At 50.3% G+C, this 24,664-nt stretch overlaps 1 protein-coding gene across 2 annotated transcripts; it reads left to right on the top strand.

Annotated features, from left to right (window-relative positions):
• The first annotated feature begins 928 nt into the window (after nt 1-928).
• CGN (cingulin) lies at nt 929-23,391 on the top strand. Of its 2 annotated transcripts, none has more exons than XM_082832372.1 (21): nt 929-1,027; nt 6,707-7,581; nt 8,363-8,430; nt 8,584-8,653; nt 8,755-8,844; nt 10,312-10,439; nt 11,414-11,546; nt 11,839-12,051; nt 12,490-12,638; nt 12,892-13,024; nt 15,453-15,653; nt 16,004-16,210; nt 16,584-16,841; nt 17,856-18,026; nt 18,537-18,698; nt 19,713-19,802; nt 20,271-20,354; nt 20,465-20,583; nt 20,905-21,013; nt 21,403-21,566; nt 21,883-23,391. In XM_082832372.1, the coding sequence occupies exons 2-21, from the start codon at nt 6,721-6,723 to the stop codon at nt 22,022-22,024; spliced, it is 3,552 nt and encodes a 1,183-aa protein (XP_082688498.1). In that variant the 5' UTR covers nt 929-1,027; nt 6,707-6,720; the 3' UTR covers nt 22,025-23,391. The 2 variants fall into 2 exon arrangements, with proteins under 2 accessions (XP_082688498.1, XP_082688497.1); XM_082832371.1 differs by having other exon boundaries at nt 8,330-8,430.
• Nucleotides 23,392-24,664: the final 1,273 nt, after the last annotated feature.

The following is a 24,664-nucleotide window of genomic DNA, read 5'->3' as shown; positions in this document are numbered from 1 at the left end:
TCTTCAGGGCACTGGGATCAATTTCCCCACTTCTTGAAAGGCTAAACCCCAAAATGGATTTACAATCTGGGGTTGAGACCTCCTTCTGTTTAGAATGAGTCATTCCCGTTCCCTGTAAACTCATCCCGCCCCTTCCCATTCATTCACTCAACAAATATTTATTAAGCGCCTAACATATGCCGATCCCTTTGCAGGCGTTTGGGATAAACCAGAGAAAAAAACAAGAGCTCTTTGCCCTGGTAGAACTTAGCGTAGGGCAAGAGACAAACGACGACTATGAATTTTAGATTAAATTATATGATTTGGAAATTGATACATACTACCGAGAAAAAGGTGCCAGGCTGAATGATTTGTGGAGGCCAGGAGACAGGGGTGGAGAATCCAAGATTGGGATCCAGCTCAGGTTGGGGAAAAGGGAGACGGAGCTGAAGTGGAGGAGGTGCTGACGTCGGGGGACCGGGAAGATATTTTCCGCAGAATGCGATGGAAGAGTATTCTGGCTTATGCGGAGGTAGGTGAAGAGCAGAAAGGAGTCTGGACAGAGATTCCCGTCGAGAAGCCGGCAGGCGCGGGACTCTTCTGCAGCTGAGGAGAGAAGATGTTCTGGCTGGAGGATCCTGGTCCAGGGTCCGGGCGGGGGCCGTCAAGGTCGGCCAACCACTAAGTCCCCAAAATGGCCTCCCGATGCCCCTCGCAGCCCCACCCCCGCCCCCGCACTCCACCGCTCGCCGGCCCACGTGACCCGACCGGCCCCTCCCGCCCACCCGGGCTGGCGACCCCGGGTCCGGGTCCCTGCGGCGGTGGCCCCGCCCCTCGCGGGAAACGGACCAACCGAGGAAGGGTAAGGCGGGGCGGGTGGTGACGGCCAATGGAGGTGGAGCTCCGGAGGGGAGTAACAGGTTGGTGGGAGGGGGAGAAAGAAGGAGGGAGCGCCGAGGGACAGAGGGGGAGGGCCCGGGAGCCGCGCGTGCAGCTCTACCCGAGCCCGAGCCCGAGCCCGAGCCCGGGAACGCCGAGCCCGGCTGGGGTGAGTGAACCGGGCGGGCGCAAGGGCACCTGAGAGGCAGGCGAGCCCTCAGGTGTACCCCTGAGGGGCGGGAGTCCAGGCGATCAGAGATACCCAGGGCACAGGTGCTGAGTTGGCGAGAGGAGGAGGGGAGGTCAAGTTAGGGTGGGAGTACTGATTAAGAGCTGGCTCCTACTCTAAGATGCCACACGCAGGTGCCTGGGAAGGTGCCAGGTGAGGGGCACCTGAGGCTAAGGCTATTCCCAGGGCATGGAAGCGTTTCAGGGCCCATAAATCTCTGGAGGTCAGACGCCAGTCCGCGGGGCAGAGTTTCTCTTGGAGACCGGAATGGTGGGGGGAAGGAGTCAGTCTCAGTTGGGCAAAGGGAACTGCTGCCTGAGGTTCAGACACGTAAAGGAAAGGGTGTGGAAAGGTGCTGTTTCCCTGAGGTTCTTTACCCGACTGCCAGTCTGAGCCGGTGCTGATACCTCCCTCTGGCTTTGAGGTGGAATCTTTCTCTAACCATTCATCTATAGGGCAAGACAGGTGCAATTAATAGACACTGAAAGGTAGAGCGAGAGGGCACCCCCATCTCTTTGCTAGGTGTGAAACTAAGTCTTTCAGTTTTTGTCCTTTGCTTTCTTGCCAGGGAGAATATTTCCTTCTTTCTCTTGAGAGAGTGCTCTACAAGAGAGGGATTTGAGTAAGCCTAGATCCCTAGGCCTACAAAATGTGTAGAAATACTTCTTTCTAATGAGGCCTCTTTCTGGGGGCTAATGTCAAGCCCTCCCCCCAAGCATACATACTTCTGTGGTTCTAGGTGGGGCCATTGGGTGAGGTTTGGGAGCCTAACCAATTTCCTTGATGCCTCTCAGAAATTCCCCATTATTTCCTTAAACCCTACCAGGCATCCCTGACAGCTGGACCATGATGGCTGTCAGACTAGCCATAGGCACTGGTGCAGGAAAGAAGCAGGACTCCTCAGGAGACCACAGGACTAGGAGATTCAGCACCTCTAAGTCTCCAAGCTGGATGAGAGGTGCACGTCAGGGCTGAGACAAAATTTCTGAGGCAGATTCACTTGCCTTAGGCAGGTGAGGGAATCAGAGCCAGCCTTAGCTTGGCCCCTTTGATGCCCTGCCTGAGGAGAGTTGTTGTAATTGGGAAATAATTAGCAACCGCTATGTTGTCGACAGGCTGCCTGCACATGCCTCTCTACCTCTTTTTTCATCCTGGATATTCGGGAATGGGGGGCTGGCTCTAGGGGACTGCTAATCCAGAGATTTGCCTGACCCTAAGAGGATTCTGGCTTCCTAGAACCCTTCCTGCTTTCCCCAGGCTGACCTGCATGCCATCACCCATGTGGGAGGTGAGGAGGGGGTAGGGCTGCTGCTTTCTTCACGCCAGGGAAGGGGAGAACTGAGGGCCAGGGAGGTGGCCCAGGTTAAGTGTGGGATCTGGAATGCAACCTTGGGAACTTCAGAGGGAGGGGTAGAGGGAGACAAAGTCTTCTGTTACACACTGGCCTGTCTGTCAGTCACCAGGCACACTGTGTATCTGTTCCTGCCTGTTCCCTCCCCACCTTCTGCCTCTTCCTTCAGAGCCTTGGCCTTGGCATCTAAGCTGGACGGAGTCCCTGCCCATGGTTTTGCCCCTCTGCCTCCTCTGTGGTGTGGAATTTCTCTGGTCTGCTTCACAAGCTGCCAGTGGAGTCTCCCCGGCCCTCCCCTTTCCCTTGCCTCTCAAACCAGTCCAGCCAGTTTGCAGGGGCCCAGTTCCTCATTGTGTTTTTTTCCCCACTGGCCAAGCAGCTCTAGTCTGGTGCTCAGGTTTGACTTTTCCAGTGGACTGAGCCAGGAGTACACATGGGGGGGTTCTTTTTTTTTTTTTTTTGCGGTACGCGGGCCTCTCACTGTTGTGGCCTCTCCCGTTGCAGAGCACAGGCTCTGGACGCGCAGGCTCAGCGGCCATGGCTCACGGGCCTAGCCGCTCCACGGCATGTGGGATCTTCCCGGATCGGGGCACGAACCCGTGTCCCCTGCATCGGCAGGCGGACTCTCAACCACTGCGCCACCAGGGAAGCCCACATGGGGGGTTCTTTTTGGATCCTTGGGCAACCTTATCTTGCTAACTCTTTATGAGAAAATAGGAGCCGAAAGAGCAAGGTCATTGAACTGTCCTTTTCTGTTTTCACCATTTGCTTTCCTTGTTTCCTCCGAGGGGAGTCTAATCTCTGTACCTCTAGTTCACCCATTTTCTGCATCTGCCAATTATATAGCATCTAGCATATTGCCAGGCCCTATGTATACCAGTTCTTCCTGGGCACACCTGGAGCCACCCCACCCCCACTTCCTGCCAGGAGTCCAGCGACCCTGTCACTCCTAGTTGGAAGCCAGCTGCTTATGGTTGGGCCAGAGGTGATGGAATTGGGGCAGGGCAGGCTAATGAGTAACTCAGGGAGAAGTGGCTGCCTGATACAAGTGCTGTGTTCTCCCTCTCCTTACAGGCAGGAATGACAGAGGCAGAAAGATGAAGCTGAATTAACTTGTGGCCTAGTCTCTTCCCAGAGTACAGTTGGTGGGAAAAGCAGGGTCAGGCATCTGGTGAGAGGAGAGGCTCTGGGCTCCCTGTTGCCTGGCACTAGATCACTATTTACCTGCCTCCGGGGCTTGGAGCTGCCTTGCTCACCTGGCCCCGCCCCGCTGTCCTCTGTAACTGAAGGCGGATAGGTTTCGGGTTTTCCATGTTGAATCATTTAGAGCCCTGCTTTCTGACCCACCCCAAAGATCCCTTTAGCCCTCCTGGCCCTTGACCCACATGTCCTGGGACTGAAGGGGGTTGAGGTTAGGGAGTCACTGGGACCTCAGGGTACACTTGGTGCCGCCTCTGAGCAGCTTGGTGCTCTTGGGCAGGCAAGGGCTATGCACTCTCTGGGACTAGGCTGGGAACTTCTTGACCTGGATCTGGAAGATCAGTAGATGTACTGTCAGGGTAGAGCTGCATCATGAATAAATCATGTGACTTCTAGGCACATCTGGTTCCAAAATTATGCCTGAATAGGACAGGGAATCCAGCCCAGGAAGAGGTCCTGTTACTAGGACAAACAAGAAATGGCTGTGCACGATCCTTGGGAAATCTCCCCACTGCTGTGTTGAGTCTGCCTTGGTTTGGGATACAACTTTTTTTTGTTTGTTTTTTTGCGGTACGTGGGCCTCTCGCTGCTGTGGCCTCTCCCGTTGCGGAGCACAGGCTCCGGACGCGCAGGCTCAGCGGCCATGGCTCACGGGCCCAGCCGCTCTGAGGCATGTGGGATCCTCCCGGACCAGGGCACGAACCTGTGTCCCCTGCATCGGCAGGCGGACTCTCAACCACTGCGCCACCAGGGAAGCCCTGGGATACAACTTTTAATAGATATATATTGACATCTACCATCTGCCAGGCCCTGGGGACACAGGAGTCAGCTGAGAACAATGTCTTTTTTCCCTCCAGGAGCTTATAACCTAGTGGAGGAGACAGATAGGAAACAAATCATCATTCTGATAAATATATAACTAAACTGAGGCACACTCACTGAAGGCCAACTATAGAGTGTATAATGTGAATCTGATCTAGTTTGTGGGAAGGAATGGTCAAGGAAGGCTTCTCTAGGAAGTGACATCCTTCTGTAAACCAGGTGAAGCCAGGAAGGTCCTGTTGGAAGGAGCAGCATATGTGCAGGATAACATTTGTTGTCAGCTTTGTGACAGGCTTATGCTGCTAGGTGCACTCATGTTTAATATCTTGACATTTTCCCTCTTTTTATTGAAGTAGAACCTAAGTAAATAAAGTGCAAAAATCTTAAGTGTATAACATGATACATTTTTACAGTTGTGTATACCCCCATAGTTGTTATTATCTAATTCTCACAGGTAATTACCTCATGAGGTATTATTATACCCATTTTACAGATGAGGAAACAGGCTGGGAAAAGTTGTGATTTGCCCAAGGTTATATACATCAAGTGAAGGTCAGAAGCTGGGATTCCAAGCCAGATCCTGACTATAGTTCAGTGCCTTTTCTATTGGATGAGTGGCTTGGAGAACTTACGCCTTTGCCTCGTAGCTTCTTTTCTGGTCCCATTTCTTGCTTGAATTCCAACATAGGGCTCTGCCAACTAAAAATATTGCTTTCTGGGGTATCTGAGTCAGTGGTTGGTTAAAGTCCTCCCCGGTGTCTGCATAGTGGAAGGGTCGGGTCCTTGGGTTCATGGGTGGGCCTTAAGGACCTCTTGAGATTCTGTGGTAAAAGTTTGGGTGGGCTGTCTCCAGGGGGAAGGGTGCGTTGCTTTCATCATTTTCTCAGACACCAAAAAAGGTGAAGAACCATTGCTGATAAGGTGTTCCTCCCCCCCTGTATCTTCCCCTGTAGGGGAGGGGTTGGGAATGCTGCTAGGAATGCTCTTCTTGCAATTCCTTTCTCACCTGGAGCTCCGCCCCTCCCTTCCCCACCCCTCCTGGGTTCCTGAGCTTCCTGGCACTTCTACAATCCCTGAAAGGGGCCTTGCCAAGTTTCCTTGGCCCAGAGCTCCACTGGGAGGTTGAGTTGGGTATGTTTGTGTCTCTGGCACATCAGAGGCTCCTCCTCCAGTTTGGTGCTAGGCCCTGGTGGAGGTTAGCAGAAGGGGTGGGGAAGCTGGATTTTTATTTGCTTAGAGGAGAACCTCTCCCTGCAAGTTCCTGGAGCCAGAGCAATAAGCAATACCTGGAACACATTCCATTTGCTGACTCTGAGCTTAGGCAATGTAGACCCAGGGAGCTGGCCTGTAGGTGGTCTTGGCTCTGGCCCTCAGATGGGACGAGTCTGCCTGTCCTGGGGCCTGATACTCTGTTTTTTTTTGGCTGCACCATGAAGCTTGTGGGATCTCAGTTCCCTGACCAGGGATGGAACCCAGGCCTCAGCAGTGAGAGCACCAGGTTCCAACCACTGGACCGCCAGGGAACTAATTCCTGGACTGGTACCCTTAAATGTTACTTAAATCTTTTCTTGAATAGGTAGTACATGGTTCCAGATTCAAAATGGACAAAAAGATATATAATAGAAAGCCAGTCATTCTCCCATCCCTGTCCCCAGCCCTCAGTTCCCCCAACGCTGATGCATCACTGCTATTGGTTTCTTTGAGTGTCCTCCCAGAAATGGGATGACATATCTTGGGGTCTTCTGTATTTGAAATGAGCTCTGGGATTGGAGGCCCCTATTCTCCATTGGGTTGGAAGTGTCTGCAGGTGGGGCTTGGGTTCCGCCTTCCCTGGGGGTAGGAGAAGCACATGGTAGTGCTTTATGTGTACGTGTGAAGATCAAGAAAAATCTTTAAACTCTTGACAAAACCAAGCTGCCCAGGACTGTATTAGAGGAAATGGATTCTTCTGGGTCAGTGGGTCTCAGAATGTGGAATCTGGACCAGCAGCATCACATCACCTGGGAACTTGTTAGAACTGTAAATCCTCAGTTTGGGGCTACCTACTGAATCTGATACTCTGGGGGCAGGGCCCAGCAGTCTATTTTAACTCGTCCTTCAGGTGACTCTGCTGCTCAGGTAAAGTATGAGAACCACTATTTTGTGTAGAAGGGATTGGCAGGGCAATCACCCTCACAAAAGCTGGGCAAGTGGAGGTTTCTGGGTTTCTACTTGTAGTCTCTCAGCTTAAACTCTTCATCTTCTAGGACCCCTCCTACCCATGGAGCAGGTGTCCACCATGGCCGAGCCCCGGGGCCCTGTAGACCATGGAGTCCAGATTCGCTTCATCACAGAGCCAGTGTGTGATGCAGAGATGGGCACCCTACGTCGTGGTGGACGACGCCCAGCTAAGGATGCAAGAGCCAATACCTATGGGGTTGCCGTGCGTGTGCAGGGCATCGCTGGACAACCCTTTGTGGTGCTCAACAGTGGAGAGAAAGGTGGCGACTCCTTTGGAGTCCAGATCAAGGGGGCCAACAACCGAGGGGCCCCAGGAGCTCTGAGCTCCGACTCGGAACTTCCCGAGAGCCCCTACTCTCAGGCCAAGGAGTTTCCTGCCCGCTCGCAGGGAAGCACATCTGATGAGGAGCCCGGGGCCCACTGGAATGGAAGGCTACTGCGCTCCCAGTCCCAGGCCTCACTGGCAGGCCCTGCCCCTATGGGTCCAAGCAACAGGAGCACCAGCCTGCTGGAGCTAGCCCACCAAGGAGCTTACCTGGACAGCACCATTGACACTGCCCCCCTGTCTTCGGTGGACTCCCTCATCAACAAGTTTGACAGTCACCATGGGGGCCAGGCCCGGGGCCGGACTGGCCGCCGCACGCGGATGCTGCCCCCTGAACAGCGCAAGCGGAGCCAGAGCCTGGACAGCCGGCTCCCACGGGACACCGTTGAGGAACGGGAGCGCTGGTCCCCCAACCGCTGGACCCCTAGCACAAAGCATGACCAGCACACGGGCAGCTTGAAACAGTCAGCCCAGAGCTGTCTTGGTGGCTTTAGCCGTTCCCGTCAGACCCAGGACTGGGTCCTTCAGAGTTTTGAGGAGCCACGGGGGAGAGCACAGGACCCTCCCATGCTACAGGTCAGACCTCACCCCTCTGTGGCTTCCAAGCCCTGGCTCCTTCTCATCAGCCCTGACCTACTTGGGTCTCCATGTTGATTCCAATGACCTATGGCAGAAAGTCTACTTTTTGTCCTCCCCTTTATCCATCTACTTAATAGATGGTATTCACATGTACAAGACACTTCCATGGGCAAAATGCTGAAGGAAGTGGAGGTAACTATGAAATCACCATTCACAAGCATGGAGAGTTACTTGTCATTGCCCGACCATTAACTGTGCCTCAGTCACCAGCGTTTGCTAGGTCTGAAGCAAATGTGAGGCAGGCTTGGAAGATATGAGTGGCTCCCTGGTGCTCTTGCCAAAACTCCCCGCTTTGTCTCCCACTCGGGAATGCGAGCGAGTGGGGGAGTGACTTTACCCTGAGACGAAGTTAAGCCCATTCTAAAAGTAAATCATTCACAAATTCTAGTACATTAACTGCCATTAGTGACAGATAACCTGTGACACAGCTCACAACTGGTCGAGATCTGTGTGTCGAGCAAAATCTGGTTTGCAGCGATAGTGAGAGGTGTACCCTGCTTGGACCCCTTCCTGGCCTGTTGCTCCGGCCTCAGAGGTGTTGCCTCTTTACCCCACTTCAGGCTTGTTCGTCGTGCTTGAAGGGCCTCGTCTCCCAACTGCCACGTCTCTTCCATCTGAACCCCACACACGCTTCTGGCATAACCTTTGTAGTCTTCCTATTGCTCTGGGTTTACTTTTTTTATAGTTCAAATCAACTCCAGACCTCCTCCGAGACCAGCAGGAGGCAGTCCCACCAGGCAGTGTGGACCACGTGAAGGCCACCATCTACGGCATCCTGAGAGACGGGTGAGTGGGGACCCTCCCAATAGCAGAGTCACACACCTCCCTTCTTTTCCTTCTAGCTTTGTTCCCCATCTTCCTTGCTCTTAGCCTTTCCTTCCCTCATCTCTGCTACCCCTTTCCTCCCCTAACCTTTGCATCTGTCCTTTTATCCTCCAGAAGCTCAGAAAGTGAAACCTCTGTGAGGAGGAAGGTCAGTTTGTTGCTGGAGCAGATGCAGCCTCTGGTGGTGAGTGGCCTTCTCACGGTGGGGCAGGGGGCAGGGTTAGGGCCTTGTGGGCCTTGGGATCTGGATGTGGACTCGCTTCCTTCCCCCCGTGTCTCTGGCAGATGGTTTCTTCTGGTTCCACTAAGACAGGGCAGGGTGAACTCACCCAAAAAGTGGAGGAGCTACAGAAAAAGCTGGATGAAGAAGTGAAGGTGAGGAGAGATTAGAGGTGCAGGAGGGATGAAGGGCCACAGGGGGAAAGAACCTTGGCCTGAGCTGGCCCTTCCAAACAATGGAATGAGCACTTGTGTGTCCTGTGAGACAAGAGTATGTGCTAGTCCCAGGAAGGACTTCTGGGGTTCTCTGGAGCTTAGAGAGGAGGAGCACATTCATCAGGGGTCTAACTACTTCTAATTCCATTTCCTTTGGAATTTCCTGTCCTAGCTCTGCCACTCACTCTGGCTGTATAAATCTTGAGTAAATTATTTACCTCAGTTCTTGGCATCATCATAGTAATGATGGCAGTAATAGTAGCTGTCATTTATTGAGTTTAATTTTTGTAGTAGGTACTATCCCGAGTAATATGGAATAATTACAATGACCCTGTAAAATAGGCATCCTTGACCCTTGTATGATGAGAAAGTTGAAGATCAGAAAGGTTAATTGCTCAAGGTGGTAAGTTGTAGAGGAGGAGTGTTAAAATTCAGGTGAGTCTTATGCTCAAGCCTACGTACTCCTCTTTTTTTATACTGCTTCCACCTGTCACAGTATTGCCTTGTATATAGGTGGTGCTCAGTAAGTGTTAGATGGTAACTCCCCTTGTTTCCTGAAAAGCGGTGTCATGTACTGGTTGAGCGGTGGGCTGTGGAGTCAAACTGAATTCAAATCCTGGTACTCTTACTTGTTGGCTATGTAACTGACCTTGGGCAAATTCTTTAAATGTTCTAAGCCTTTGTTTCCTTAACTGTAATGTGAGGATAATAATTGTGCTGTGTTAGTTATCTCTTGCTGTGTAACAAATTACCTCAAAACAAACATCACCCAGTATCTGAGTGCCCAGGATCTGGGAGCCACTTAACTGGGTAGTTGTGGCTCAGGGTCTGTGATGAGCTTCCAATCAAGGTATTGGCTGGGGCTGTAGTCATTAGAAGACTTGACAGGTGTTGGAGGATTTACTTCTAAAGCGGCTTACTCAGTGGTTGTTAGTTGGAGGTCTCAGTTCCTTGCTATGTGGACCTCTTCATAGTGCTGCTTGAGTGTCCTCACAGTATGGTAGCTACCGTCGCCCGGAGGGAGTGATCCAAGAGAGAAGGTAAGGAGGAGGCCGCAATGCCTTTTTCTGACCTAGTCCCAGAAGCTACACATCACTTCCCCCTTCTTCTATTTGTTAGAAGAGACAGGCTATACTCAAAGGGAGCCTATATTAAGTCCAGCCTATACTCAAGGAGAGAGGCTTCACCTTTTGAAAGAAATGTCAAATAATTTGTGGACATATTTTAAGCCATTACAAGCACCGAGGCTTGTTATGAGGATTAAATACAGATAATATACATAAGGTCCCTAGTACAGTGCCTGTCATATAGTGAGTGTCAATAGATATTAGGTATTCCCATTATTCCTGGTCCTTCTGAGAGGCTTTCCCTACTCTCCACCTGTTTCACTCTCTTTTCCCTTTCCAGAAACGGCAGAAGCTAGAGCCATTCCGGGTTGGGCTGGAGCGGCAGCTAGAGGAGAAGGCAGAAGAGTGCAGCCGACTGCAGGAGCTGCTGGAGAGGAGGAGTGGGGAAGCCCAGCAGAGCACCAAGGAGTGAGTGCAGCTGATGGTGCTTGCAGGGCTGCATGAGGGCCTCAGCCAGAGTTAGAGGCTCCCCCAGGGCTGGAGGAGACAGGGAAATCTCCAGAAGCTGAAAGGGGCCAACAGAGAAGGTTAAAGATAGGACCTTTCTCTTTACCTTCTCTATCAGTAATGCTGATAGCACATGAGTTAGGCTCCCTAGATTTGCCTCTGTGCCTCTGTTCTTAATCTGTAAAATGGGATTTTTTTTTAAATGTGATGGAACTGAACATTTCTTTTTTTATTTTTCAATTTCTTTTTATTTTTTGGCTGTGTTCGGTCTTCATTTCTGTGCAAGGGCTTTCTCTAGTTGCGGCGAGCGGGGGCCACTCTTCATCGCGGTGCGCGGGCCTCTCACTGTCGCGACCTCTCTTGTTGCGGAGCACAGGCTCCAGACGCGCAGGCCCAGTAGTTGTGGCTCACGGGTCCAGTTGTTCCGCAGCATGTGGGATCTTCGCAGACCAGGGCTCGAACCCGTGTCCCCTGCATTGGCAGGCAGATTCTCAACCACTGTGCCAATTCATAGGGAAGCCCTGTAAAATGGGATTAATAATGGTACCTACCTCACAGGATTGTTGTGAGGATTTAATCATTCATGTAGCAGAAGTTTTTGCAATGAGGACTGTGTAGTAGGCACTGATCTAGATTCCTGGGGTTCATCAGTGAACCATAAAGATGAAGCATAGCTTCTAGGAAGGGAGCACAGACAGTAAACAATTAACATATTGTATAAGTAAACGTATTACATATGAGAAGGTGGTAAGTAGAATAAGTTAAAGCAGATCAGAAGGGCTGGGTTGCAATATTAAACAAAGTAGTCAGGGGAAGCCTTGTTAAGATTTGAACAAAAGACTTGAAGGAGGTTTATAGGAACTAATATAAGTAAAGTGTTTAGAAAACGGCCTTACACATAGTGCTCAATACTGTTGTCTATAATTAATTATTAGGCTCCAGAACATGAAGCTCCTCCTGGACCAGGGTGAAATGGTACGGCATGGGCTGGAGACACAGGTGATGGAGCTGCAGGACAAGCTGAAACAGGCCCAGGGTCCTGAGCCTGCTAAAGAGGTGCTAATGAAGGTAGGGAGCAGGATTGGGGTACCTTAGCCTCTGCTTCCTTTCAGCTAGAGCATCCTCAAGTCTGCTCATCTGCAGTTTCCCTAAAGTATGGGGAGTAGGTAGCTGATTACAGGTATCCCTTAGGGTGCTTTCACGCTGACTCAATGACGGCGTGGCACTAGAGCCCAGAATGGTAGATTTCCTTTATCCTAACAGGGCATCTTAGAGGGCAGAGAGCACCTGGTACCATGCCTAACAGATAGGAGGTGCTCAATAAATATTTTTGATTGACTTCCACCTTCACTTTCCCCAGGACCTGGTAGAGACCCGGGAGCTTCTGGAAGAGGTCTTAGAGGGGAAGCAGCGGGTAGAGGAGCAGCTGAGACTGCGGGAGCGGGAGCTGACAGCACTGAAGGGCGCCCTGAAGGAGGAGGTGGCCTCCCGTGACCAGGAGGTAGAGCATGTGCGGCAGCAGTACCAGCGGGACGCAGAGCAGCTTCGCCGGAGCATGCAGGATGCAACCCAGGCACGTGACAAGAGCAGGGCTGGGAAAAGAGAGCACCCCCAGGGAAGGGGGCTGCCTCGAGGTCTTGGTATTTGGGGATTTTTTCATGGTCATAACCGGAACTCCCCCTAAAAGACACACGTGAGATGTAATGAAAACCTTGCTCAGGAAACCTACAAGGGCAGAGGGAAGGAGTGCAGGCCAGAAGTCCTGTGAGGATGTGTGACCGAAGTCCCATGGGGAAATAACTGGGGGAGGCTTCCTGTAGATGACAGAGGGGCAGACTGTGTCTTGGGAAGAGAGCCTTCTGCTAGCATTGCACCAGGTACCCTGGGTGTCAGGGTGTGCAGTGGGCATGGTGCCTCTGGACCTGAGCCTCCCCTTCTACACACTCACACTTTGGTTTGGAGTGAGCTCTTCCCTCCGAGCCTCCTGGCCCCTGACTCTCCCCTCCCCTAGGATTACGCAGCATTGGAGGCTGAGAGGCAGAAGATGTTAGTCCTGGTGCGGGAGCTGCAGAGGGAGCTGGAGGAGACCTCGGAGGAGACAGGGCATTGGCAGAGCATGTTTCAGAAGAACAAGGAGGAACTTAGAGCCACCAAGCAAGAGTAAGGACATTGCCCCCCAGGATGCTTATACATGATTCTTATATTCACCCTCTTTTCTGCCAGTGCTGTGCTCCTTCCTTTCCCATTTCTCAAACTGCCCTTCTCCATCCCCACCTTCCGCCCTCCTGAGGGCGGGTGCCCAGTGTCCTGCCTCCAGGGAGGTGGTTGTCATTGTCATTGTCCTGCTCACCTCTCCCAGGCAGGCGGCCTCACCCTGTTCCCTTTCCCTTTCGTTTCTCCTTTCTGGGCTCAGACTCCTGCAGCTGCGGATGGAGAAGGAGGAGATGGAAGAGGAACTTGGGGAGAAGATAGAGGTCTTGCAGAGGGAATTAGGGCAGGCCCGGGCTGATGCTGGAGATACTCGCCAGGTGGAGGAGCTCAAGAAGGTACTTGGGAGTTGGGGGGCAATAGGGCAGGTTGGGGTGATGGGCATCTGCCTCACCTATCCACGAAGGCCTCCACACTTGTGTGGCTGTCTCCCGTGTGCTTGGTTTTCAGGCTTCATCCTGCCTGTTCAGCCTTATCTCTTCCCAGCACACACTCTAGCAGGACTGGTCTCCTCACTCAGTATAGAAGTTTCTAATGGAACGGGCTCTCGGCGGCCAGGTTGGGTTATAGCCAGAGGCTGCTGGCTGCCTCCCAAGAGACCTCATGGGTAGCAGCATTGAGGTGGATTTGTGAAACTCCAGGGTCATTTTTGCAAGCTTGGAAACCTAATTTGGTCAGGATAGCAAAAGTTGCTCTGTCTCTCAGAGGGGACTCATTAACTACACTTATGAAACAAACATTTACAGTTAGAATGCCAGTTTATTAACTTACAATGAGTAGTGTTGTCACATGGACTGGAACACTTGCAGTGGCATGGCCAGCTGACCTATATGGGAAGCCAAATTGTAATTTGAAGGCTGCTTAGAGAGTATAGAATCTAGACACAGGTAGCTAAATGTTTTATCATGTATGGATATTTTATGAATAATAAGGTCATAAAATTGAAGTGAACACAAATAATTTCTTCATATTCCTGGTATCAGTTTATGAAGGACAAGAAAGCAATGAATTATTTCAGATGATTTGAAAATTAGAAAATATTTTCATTAATTATAGGGAACTGGCATTTGTGGCCTCCTGAGAATCCTTCTGGGTTTATATTCTTTCATTTGCTATGCTGTATATGTAGTAGGTGCTCAGTTAACAAGTATTAATTAATCAATTCTTGTTTATCATGCTTTTACTATAAAACTACCTAATTGTAATCAAGGTAATCATATTTTTAAATGAGTAAAGAAATATAGCTCTGAATGATGATTTTCCAGATAAATAAAAGCCTGAGCTTATGCAAAATATTTGGTGGAGAAAAAGATAATAAATGTTAACCAAACATACTTTGGTGGTTGTGAAATCAAAAGTACTCCTAATTTTTACTATACTGTTTTTAAGTTAACAAATATCAAGGATAGTCTGAGGTCTGTTAAATATATTGGCTGATATAGTGAACTTGGACATTCCTCTGGACAATCTCAGTTGACTTATTATGCTGGGTAAAGCTAAAAAGCAAAAAAGTAATAACTAGTGTTTCATTTATATATTAAGCTAATTTTATTAAGTATTTAATAAATCAATAAGATATATATTAGGAAAATAGACTAACCCAGTCCACTGTATACCATACACTGTGCTATTTTTCTTTTTCTTCTTTATTTAAAAAATTTTGAAAATTTATTTATTTTTGGCCGCATCGCACCTCATGTGGGATCCTACTTCCCCGACCAGGGATCGAACCCTCACCCACTGTGGTGGAAGCATGGAGTCCCAACTGCTGGACCGCCAGGGAAGTCCCCTCTTTTTCTTTGTAATTAGTATGTTAGTGTCTTACACTGAAGACTCACGATATACATATAACCTTTCAGCCTAATTATACTTTCTGAATTTCAGAAGTAGCTAATAGATAAAGAATTAGAATGAGAAATCATATTTTGATTTTTTAAAAAAGAAATCAGAGCAGCACCAATATTTATTGTGTCACATATTTTGGTTTTCAGCATTTAAAAAAAATAGCCAATCCTGTTTTATGCATACCCTCATCTGTTCTCACTCCATGTAATTTTTTTTTAATGGAGATTTAGTTCACATACCATAGAATTCACCCTTTTAAAGTATACAATTTAGTGGGGTTTTGTATACTCACAGAGTTGTACAACCAACACCACCACCACTATCTACTTATAGAACATTTTCATCACCCCAGAAAAGAACCCCGCATCCATTAGCGGTCACCCTCCCCACTCCTGGCAGCCACTAATCTACTTTCTCTCTCTATGGATTTGCCTATTCTGGACATTTCATATAATGGGACTCCTATAATATGGGGCCTTTCATGTCTGGCTTCTTTCACCTAGCATAATGTTTTTCAAGGTTTATCCATGTTGTAGCAAGTATCAGTGCTTCATTACTTTTTATGGCTGAATAATATTCCACTACATGGATATACCACATTTTTTATCTGTTCATCAATTGATGGACATTTGGGTCATTTCTGTATTTAGCTGTAATGAATAATGTTGCTATGAGCATTCACTTACAAGTTTTTTGTGAACATATGTTTATACACTTCTCTTGGGTATATGCCTAGGAGTGGAATTGCTGGGTCATATGGTAACTTTATGGTTAACTTTCTGAGACATTGCCAAATTGTTTTCCAAAGTGGGCATACCATTTCACATTCTCACCAGCAGTGTACGAGAGTTTCAGTTTCTCCACTTTCTGTTATCCCAGGCTGGCTCTCTCTGCCCTGTCACCATTTCCCTTCCCTTCTAGGAGCTGCGCCAGACACAGGAGGAACTTAAGGAGCTGCAGGCAGAGAAGCAGAGCCAGGAGGTGACTAGGCGACACCGGGAGCGGGAGTTGGAGAAGCAGCTGAGGGTAGAGGCTGAACGAGGCCGGGGGCTGGAACTGCAGAACCTCCAGCTACAAAAGACCCTCCAGCAACTGAGACAAGACTGTGAAGAGGCTTCCAAGGCAAGGGGAGTGGGCACAGGGCTTAGGAGGTGGAGGCTGAGGGGTCTGGAGGGCTGAGGAGCCAGAGGGCGTGGAAAATTACCTATCATGGGTATGTATAGACCAAATACCTTGGTCCTAGGTGTGTGGTTAAAAGTAGCCAGGATGTGGCAGGGGGGGAGGTTGGGCTGTACCTGGTGACACCCATTGCATCTCTGTAGGGGTGGGATTCTCAGGGAAGCCTCTGGCTGGTGGCACTACCCCTCTTCACACCTGGGTTCGTGTGAGCTCTCTTTGGGGTGGCTTTCCTGGGAGTCGCCAATGACCTTGAGCCCTGGGGTCTGAGCCACCTCTCCCTGAACCGGCCTCAGGCTCAGATGGCAGCAGAGGCAGAAGTGGCAGTGCTGGGGCAGCGTCGGACAGCAGTGGAGACGACGCTTCGGGAGACCCAGGAGGAAAATGATGACTTCCGAAGGCGCATCCTGGGTCTGGAGCAGCAGCTGAAGGAGGCACGAGGCTTGGCGGAGGGTGGGGAAGTGGCGGAGGCTCGGCTTCGGGACAAGGTGCAGCGGTTAGAGGTCAGTGCTTTTGCTGACATTGTTGGCTTCCTCCTGGCCCTCTCTCCTCTCATCCCTGGCTAAATACTCAGCCATCACTTTGATTTTGCCTGTAGCGTGCTTCTGTTTGCCTCCCTAGTCCTCTGTCAACCTCGGGTTTATTTCCTGGAGTGTGCTTTAGTGTGAACGTCTCAGCCTTTGCACTGGTATTTTTGTCCATTTCCCACTCTTCGCATGTTCTCTGATCTTTGCTGGTTCCTCTGAGCCTGTTTTCATTGCCCACCTTTTTCATAAACATCTCTTCCTCCTCCCTCCCACCTACTCACCTCCAAGTGGCTTGAGCCCAAGCTTTGCATCCCCTCAGTCCAACGTCCCTCACCTTCCCCACTCCCAGGCAGAGAAACAGCGGCTAGAGGAGGCCCTGAACACAGCTCAGGAAGAGGAGGGGAGCCTGACAGCAGCCAAGCGGGCACTGGAGGCACGGCTGGAAGAGGCCCAGCGGGGGTTGGCCCGCCTGGGACAGGAGCAGCAGGCTCTGAACCGGGCCCTGGAGGAGGAGGGGAAGCAGCGGGAGGCGCTCCGGCGCAGCAAGACTGAGCTGGAGGAGCAGAAGCGCTTGCTGGACAGGACTGTAGACCGGCTGAACAAGGAGGTGGGGCACGGTGGCCTGGGCTCAGGAAGAGGCTCAGCTCATACAGAAGCTTGCCTGGGGGGCGGGGGGAACAGGGGAGGGAATGGGGTCACGACGTGTGGTGTTTGCTTTCCTCAAGTTCATTGTTGGGGAGGCCAAGTCTACATCTGCAGAGTGGCATCCTTCCTACTTCCCCTCAGTGTTCTTGACCTCCCCCTACCTCCCATTCCTTTATGATCTTGATCCTTGGAGAATGTCTCCTGGAGTTCCTCTTAGAAGTCTGTAAGACCTAAACATAAGAATCTTCGTTGGTAGAGTTTTATATTTAGGGGAAGGAAAAAGGCCTATAATCCCTCCTTAGACGTCTATAAGACCTAAAAACAGGAATTTTCATTGGTAGAATTTTATATTTGGGGGAGGGAAGGAGAAAGGAAGAAAAGGAGATAAATTGCTTTTTTTCAGGTAAGGTTCTCCTCCTAATCGCTTATTTATAAAACCGGAGCAAACACCTAAAATATTTCATCAATTCTAAAATGTACATTTTATCGTCTCTGAAATTGATTTGTGTCTTATAATTGACGGTATGTTATAGTTCAATTGGCAAATTTTTCTTTTTCTTTGTAATAATCATTGGTATCTTGGGTTTGCTGAAATATGGTCATTTAAGGCTTACTTTGTATCAGGCACTATTGTAAGTACTTTACGTAATTAATTAACATAATTCTCACAACAACCTTGTGATATAGGTGCACTGTTATTATCCCATTTTACAGATGGGGAACTGAGACCCAGAGAGGGTAAATAACTTGCCTGTGGTCACACAGCTAATAAGTGGTAGAGCCAGGATTTGAACGCAGGAAATCTATATATTACTCCCAGCCATACTAGGGACCTAGGTCCAGGAAAGAGCAAGAGAGGGCTACTTTGGCAGGAAGGAGGCTCTGGGAGAGTCTTGGGAGTCTGGGCCCAGAGAAGAGAGAGAGGCATCCGTTAAAGAGATGCAGTGCTGAAAAATCTCTTTTCTCTGTGTCTCAGCTGGAGCAGATTGGGGATGACTCTAAGCAGGCCCTGCAGCAGCTCCAGGCCCAGCTGGAGGATTACAAGGAAAAGGCCCGGCGGGAGGTGGCGGATGCCCAGCGCCAGGCCAAGGAGTGGGCCAGTGAGGCTGAGAAGACCGCTGGAGGGCTAAGCCGGCTTCAGGATGAGGTAGGAGCCTAAATGGCAGTAGTCCCAACGTCCTTGGTTTGAAGGTCATTACCTCTTAACCTGTGACCAAGAGATCCTGGGACCTGGGTTTAGGTCTAATCACTTCGGTGGGGGAGGGTGGGGGGAGTTGTCCACTGTAGGCAGAGACAGTAGAGGATGCACTGTCTGCACAGCAGTGATTTCCAAACTCTGCTGCACACTAGGGTCACCTGGGGAGATTTTTAAGATCTCAACACCCAAGATGCCTCCTGTTACACTTAAATCATAAACCCTGGGGCTTGGATCCAGGATCAGTAGTCTAGAAGCTCCTCACGTGATTTAAACTTGTGTAGAGAATTTTAAGCCGATAGAGAATATGGGCTAAAAGTCAAGTCTTTTTATCATCACCGTGCTCTGGAAATTCTAAAGAATGTCAGAGTTGAAGAATTTTCCCCCACGGGGTGGACTGCTTCCACCCTTCAACCCCCATCTTACCTTATCTGAGCTGCTGCATTTTTCTCTTCTGACCAGACTCAGAGGCTGCGGCAGGGCCTGCAGGCATCCCAGGCTGAGCGGGACTCTGCCCGGCTGGACAAAGAGCTGCTGGTCCAGCGACTGCAGGGGCTGGAGCAAGAGGCAGAGAACAAAAAACGCTCCCAGGATGACAGGAGCCGTCAGCTCAAGGGCCTTGAGGTGAGGGGGTGACGGGTGGTGGGTGGGATGGGGAAGGTGAGGGTGTCCGGATCCTGGCACAGGTGGGACTAATGTGGGGAAAAGAGCCAGGACACTCCAGCCTCTGGGATAGGAAACTGGCAGCCGACAGCTGATGGGTTTTGTTTGACTGCAGTGTTGTAAACAACTTTGAATTAATTGCCACTGTTTAGAAATTTATAGATGTCACATAAAATTTTGGATTTCTGGCTTTTCTCATACACTTGGAAAATATAATAACACTGGGCTTTGAGTCTTGAGTTGTCCGCATGGCAACAGTTGGCTGGAGCTGAGCAGTGGCTTCTCCCCTTTAGAGTCAACAGTGGTCTTCAGTTTGCTATATTTGGCAATAACAACAACAACAGTAATAAGAGCAGCAGCAGCAGCAAGCAAACACTTACATATTGTGCTGTGTGCCAGGTACTTAAGAATTATTTAATCCTAAGAGTAACCTTATGGCATGAGTAGGCTTGTTTTCCCCATTTTATAGATGAGGACAACTGAGACACAGAGAGGCCAAGCAACTTGTCCGTGGCCCCTTTGCTAGGAAGCAGTCGATCTGATTTTTAAATCCAGGCAGTCTTGTCTTAGCCTCTACATGGTACTGCCTGACTTGAATTTGCTTCCCCAATCTGTACCCTGATGCTTCAGTTTCTGACTCTCTTTATCTCAGCCTTGGCCTGGGCACTTGGGTTTCTCTCTATTTTCCCATTTGGGAAATAGGGCTGCACCGGTGAGAAATAGATTCTGGGGTTTGTCATCCTGCCAAGGCGCCAAGGTCAGAGCGGGCCCACCCTTTTCCCTTGATGCCTCACTTGGGCAGCAGAGGGCGCTAGCTCCGTGGTGGCTCTGGGCAGGGGCAGGGACCAATAGGTTCTGGGATGTGGGAGAGAGAAGAACCTGTGGAGGCTGGTGTCTGAGAGACTCCTGGTCAGAGTTTGGCGTTCTGGTGTCCAGCATTTGGGGCAGAATTAACCCGTTGGCCCTCTGCCACAGGAAAAAGTCTCACGGCTGGAGGTGGAGTTAGATGAGGAGAGGAGCACTGTGGAGCTGCTGACGGAACGGATGAATCGTGGTCGGGACCAGGTAACCCCTTCCTTATGCCTCATCCGTGTCTACCCCGATGACAGAACCTCTTGGCCCTTTCAAAAACAACCCTACCTTCCCATCTTTCATATATGGAGTTCTGGCTGCAGAATCGGTGCGTGGCCGGCTCTACTGCAGGGTCTCGTCTGCTTTTGGGAGGGGTTGGCGGGTTTCCTCAGGTGGAAAGAAGCCGGGAGTTTGAATGGAGGAAGGAATCCTGGTGGCCTGGGCTGTGGATCTGAGTCTGGGCTGCTTGCATTCAGAAGGGACGTTAGTCCCTGGTGAGACTGAGGAGGCCCTGTTTAAATTCTGGGGCCCCTCCCGTCTGAGTAGGCTGTGATTTCTCAGTTGCCTGGGAATTTGGGGGATTCAGAGAGCACCCTCCAGCTACTCTGCTCCACTTGGTTCAACTTGCTGGTTCATCATCAGTCCTCCCTAAGTCTGGTTCCTCTGGCCCATCCCCACTAGGTGGACCAGCTGAGGACAGAGCTCATGCAGGAGAGGTCTGCTCGGCAGGACCTGGAGTGTGACAAAATCTCCTTGGAGAGACAGGTGAGGTGTGGGGGGGGAGTCTTGGGGATAGACCTCAGGAGGTGGGTAGAATGACCATGGAAGCAATCGCAGGTTGAGTGCTAACCAAGGAGGCTTCCTGTCCCTCTCAGAACAAGGACTTGAAGAGCCGGCTGGCCAGCTCAGAAGGCTTCCAGAAGCCCAGCGCCAGCCTCTCTCAGCTTGAGTCCCAGAATCGGGAGTTGCAGGAGCGGCTGCAGGCTGAAGAGAGGTGACATGAGCCCATCCTCTCTCTCTCCCTCTGGGCTTTTCTCCTCTGGTGTCCCTACATCTTCTGCTTCAGACATGGCCAACCTGGCTTGATCTTTTGGGAGACCTCTTCTCTTGATGGGGAGAAGAGAGAGTTGCAGAAATTCTGAAATGTGAATGACCTCTATCTACCTGGTTCTTTGCATCTGCCCTGGATCCTCCTCAGTCTAATGGTTGGGCTTGTGGCTGAGCCCTTGGAGTTCTTGGAGGCAGTATGGGGCCAAGTAGGAGTTTCTTTAGAAATGACAACAGCCGTAGACATCCCCCTACCCCACCCTTTTAGAGAGAAGACAGTTCTGCAGTCCACCAACCGAAAACTGGAGCGGAGAGTTAAAGAGCTGTCCATCCAGATTGATGATGAACGACAGCATGTGAATGACCAGAAAGACCAGGTATGGATGGCAGCTAGGGCCAGGCAACCATATGGCAAGTATATACTATGCATTTGCTTGAAGGCCAAGAGAGGTCCCATCTCATAGGTCTTCTAAACTTAGACTTTCCTTCTATAAGGTCAGAGAGACTAGAGTGAAAGGACTAGATTAGAGCAGTCATAGTAAGCATGGGTATCGAGTACTTATGATGTGCTAGGCTCTCTTTCTAAGTGATGTATTAACTTATTTAATCCCCAGGACAAACCTAAGAGGTTAGGGTACTGGCCCATGGTCTCAACATTTTCCTCGGGGCAACTGTATATACCTTGTCAAGATTGCTGCAGGGGAGGATCCCAGGCCACGGTAGCAGCAGCTCCTTTTCTAATGTGGGGACTTGGTATCCTGCCCAGCTAAGCCTGAGGGTGAAGGCTTTGAAGCGGCAGGTGGATGAAGCCGAAGAGGAAATTGAGCGACTGGATGGCCTGAGGAAGAAGGCCCAGCGTGAGCTGGAGGAACAGCATGAGGTCAATGAACAGCTCCAGGCCCGGATCAAAGTCCTGGAGAAGGACTCCTGGTACGGGCTCCTCTTCTGACCCCTGTTCCATCGGGATAGCAGAGCAATAAGGGAATGGGCTCTCCTGAACTGGATGGGGAGGAGGATCTCTAAGAAGGGACTTCGCAGGCACTCATTCCTGGATGAAAGCCAGTGTGACTGTCTTTTAGTATCTCAGCCCCCATCCTGTACCCCATCTCCCCATATCTCTAATTAGTGGGGGAATCTTGTGAATAGCTTTAGGCCTTAGGAGAACTGGGAGTTTCCTTAGCATGAAAAGGGAGGCTGTTTAAATCTTTCTGTCTCCTTCCCTGACCAGTATTTCTCTTTGATTCAGGCGCAAAGCTTCCCGCTCAGCTGCTGAGTCAACTCTCCAACATGAAGGGCTGAGCTCAGATGAGGAATTTGACAGCGTCTACGATCCTTCCTCCATCGCCTCACTGCTTACGGAGAGCAACCTGCAGACTAGCTCCTGTTAGCTCATGGTCCACAAGGGCCCATGAACCACACTTGAGGCCTATCCTGGCCAGTCCTGCTCTGCTCTGCCCAGCCTCAGATTCCTCATCCCTGTGGGGGACCCAGTTATTCAGACCTAAGACAGGGAGGGGTGTGAGTGAAGGTGATAAAAAAGGCATCAGCGCTAAGCCGGTAGACAGACTTTCCCTTTCCTCTGGAGGAGTGCGCATTTTAAGCCAACTGAGCCCCCTCCTTAAGTGCCGACCCCCTCTTCTGCTCCCTCACAGCAGTAGGTTGGTGAGCATATAGGCTGAGAGGGATTGAGCAGGATAGGAAGGGATAGAAATTGCCATGTATATAAAGCTTTATTTCTTTAGCCCTTAACCCCAGGCTCAGGGAAATACCCTATGTGATTCTGCCCCCTTGACTCCTGCAACTCATTTCCTTCCCATTCTGGAGCACTGTAAGGGGAACATTATGGGTAATGGACATGCTGGCGTGGCTCTACCCACTTCTCAGAGGCTCTTCTTTGCACAGTCATGGGGCCCATGTGGTAGTCCCCACCTGTCTCCATTCCTGTATTTTTTGTCTTCCCCAGGCCAGGATCCAAGGGACCCTTTCTCTTCCTCTTCCCATCTTTACCGTTTCTATGTTCCTTCTTTCTTCTCAGTGCCTTAGCTGGGGTGAGGAGATAAGGATGCTCTTCTTGCCTTTTATTACCTGCACATTCATACCTCTCCAAGGACCACCCTTTCCCCAACCGGGGCCTTCTGCCTTCCCTGCTGCCCCAATGACTGGTCGAGAGACCTACCGGCTTCCCTGCCTATGAGGCCCTGTGAGAGGGACTTTGGGAGGGCCATGATAAGGTGGTGGGGCTGCTTCTGCTCAGGGTTTCCATCCTTCCTCCTCTCCCTCCGTGACTATGGATGTGCTTATAAGATGGTTGCACCTGGGAACCCTGACAACTGTCTACGCAAGTTTGAAAAGCAAAGGTTTTGGTCTCCGGGGCCTTAACTTGTGGTTTCTCTGATCAGATGTGCCCAAACTCAGTAGGGAACCGAGGGACCCTCATTATCTCAGGAGCTTGGACCTGATACAGAGGGGCTAGAGGCTGACTCTTGGTAGAAATGGGAAGAGGCAATGGTAGACTTATTCCTCCTTTGGGATTTGGGGAGAGCCACGTTCTGGTGGGAGGAGGTAAGGGAGATGATTCACCTCTCTTATTTTCTAAGCAGACTCTGTAAGAAGCCTAGAGGAGGGAGAAGCCTGTTCTCACCAATGACTTGTAATTTCATGATTTAAAAAAATTTCCTTTATTCTGCAAATCATATATTCTCTCCCAATCCAATCCAGCATTGAATTTATTTTAAATTAAATATTAAAATTATATATCTATACTGAAATCCTTGACTTGTCTTCTCATTCTTTTCCCTGACTTATTTGGAGGTCTAAATTTTATGAAGAAACCATTTTACTGTACAGCTTAGAGGCTGAAGCTGGGGTTTTCTTCACCTCACTTTTAGAGGCCTTTTACAACAGATCAGATGGAACTTGGGGAGCCGAGAAGTGTTTATAGCAGCTCCATTCTTTCCTGAGGAAACTTTTGGGAATAGCAAGGCCAGTAAATGCCTTCTCTGAGGGTTAAAGGAGACAGACCAGAAATGGGTTTTGTTCCTTTGGGGCATAGGGATAGCCCAAGCATGCACCTCCCAGGCGCAAAGATACCCATCCATTCTTACCAGGCATGGGACCCAGTCCCTCCGTGAGAGGTGGGGAAGTTTCTGTCATCCCTGCCCTTGTGTTGCCTTGAAGAGGGAGCTAGCTGTTCACCAGAGCCTATTGCCAGATTTAGGGGTTCTGCCCACTCAAGAGCGGGTCAGACCTCTTCTTGTCTGGTGTCCATGTGGACCATAGCCCAGTGGAGAAGCCACCTGCTGAGAGCAGTTGGGCTGGAAGAGGCTCCAAGGTCCTGCTTGGCCATCCTCTATTCTAGGCCCTTAAGATGCTAACCTGGGCTTAGAGAGCAAATGCCACTGGAGAAGTTGAGGTTCATCCCTTCTCAAGAATGCAAATTCCTTTTAAGGCAATGTGTCCCACCTCTCCCATCCATATTAGGGCAGCTTTGGTATAATAGCTTCTGCAAAACAAGCCCCACCCAGAGCCAAGCTAGCTTTGCCTTTGGCCTGGGCTTCCTGCCAGGGAAGGGCACCTGCCAGACTGGCTTAGGCCAGTCTGAGTGAGCTGGTCTTGGGAGCCTGTACAGTGGAGGAAATGTTTGCTCAGCTCCACAAAGCCTACAGGCTGGCCTGTGTATAAGGAGAGGAGAAAGTATGGAAGCTTTTTTCGAACTCCTCATCCTCCAGGGCAGGCAGGGTGATTCTGTCTTACCAATACTGGTCTTGGAGTTGAAAGGAGAGGGCAAGACTAATGTTTAAGGTACAACCATACATAACGCTAGGCAAAACTTCAGTTGAGCAGATAAGCAGCTCCTAAGCCCCACCTTTAGGTAAATCTGAGAGAGCGCAGATGGGCGTGCCCTGAAACGTCTAGGCCACGCCCACTTCATCCCTTTGCTCGCTTGTTGGCGAACGGCGTCCTAGGGGCGTGTCCTATCGTGCCTCCGCCCGTGACGTGACTATACAAGGGAAGGTTCGGCGCGCGCC

This window comes from Leucopleurus acutus (genome assembly GCF_964270905.1).
Source record: "Leucopleurus acutus genome assembly, chromosome: 2".
Classification (NCBI taxonomy): Eukaryota; Metazoa; Chordata; class Mammalia; order Artiodactyla; family Delphinidae; genus Leucopleurus; species Leucopleurus acutus.
The sequence above is the reverse complement of the archived record's forward strand: the minus strand, read 5'-3'. Positions and strand labels throughout refer to the sequence as shown.

What these genes read in the sequence shown, in the direction of transcription:
- CGN (XM_082832371.1), top strand. Translation starts at nt 6,721, where the DNA reads ATGGAGCAGGTGTCCACCATGGCCGAGCCCCGGGGCCCTGTAGACCAT. An exon ending in AGCAGATGCAGCCTCTGGTG is followed by an intron (nt 8,654 to 8,754) that starts GTGAGTGGCCTT and finishes TGTCTCTGGCAG; the next exon opens with ATGGTTTCTTCTGGTTCCAC. An exon ending in TAGACCGGCTGAACAAGGAG is followed by an intron (nt 16,842 to 17,855) that starts GTGGGGCACGGT and finishes TCTGTGTCTCAG; the next exon opens with CTGGAGCAGATTGGGGATGA.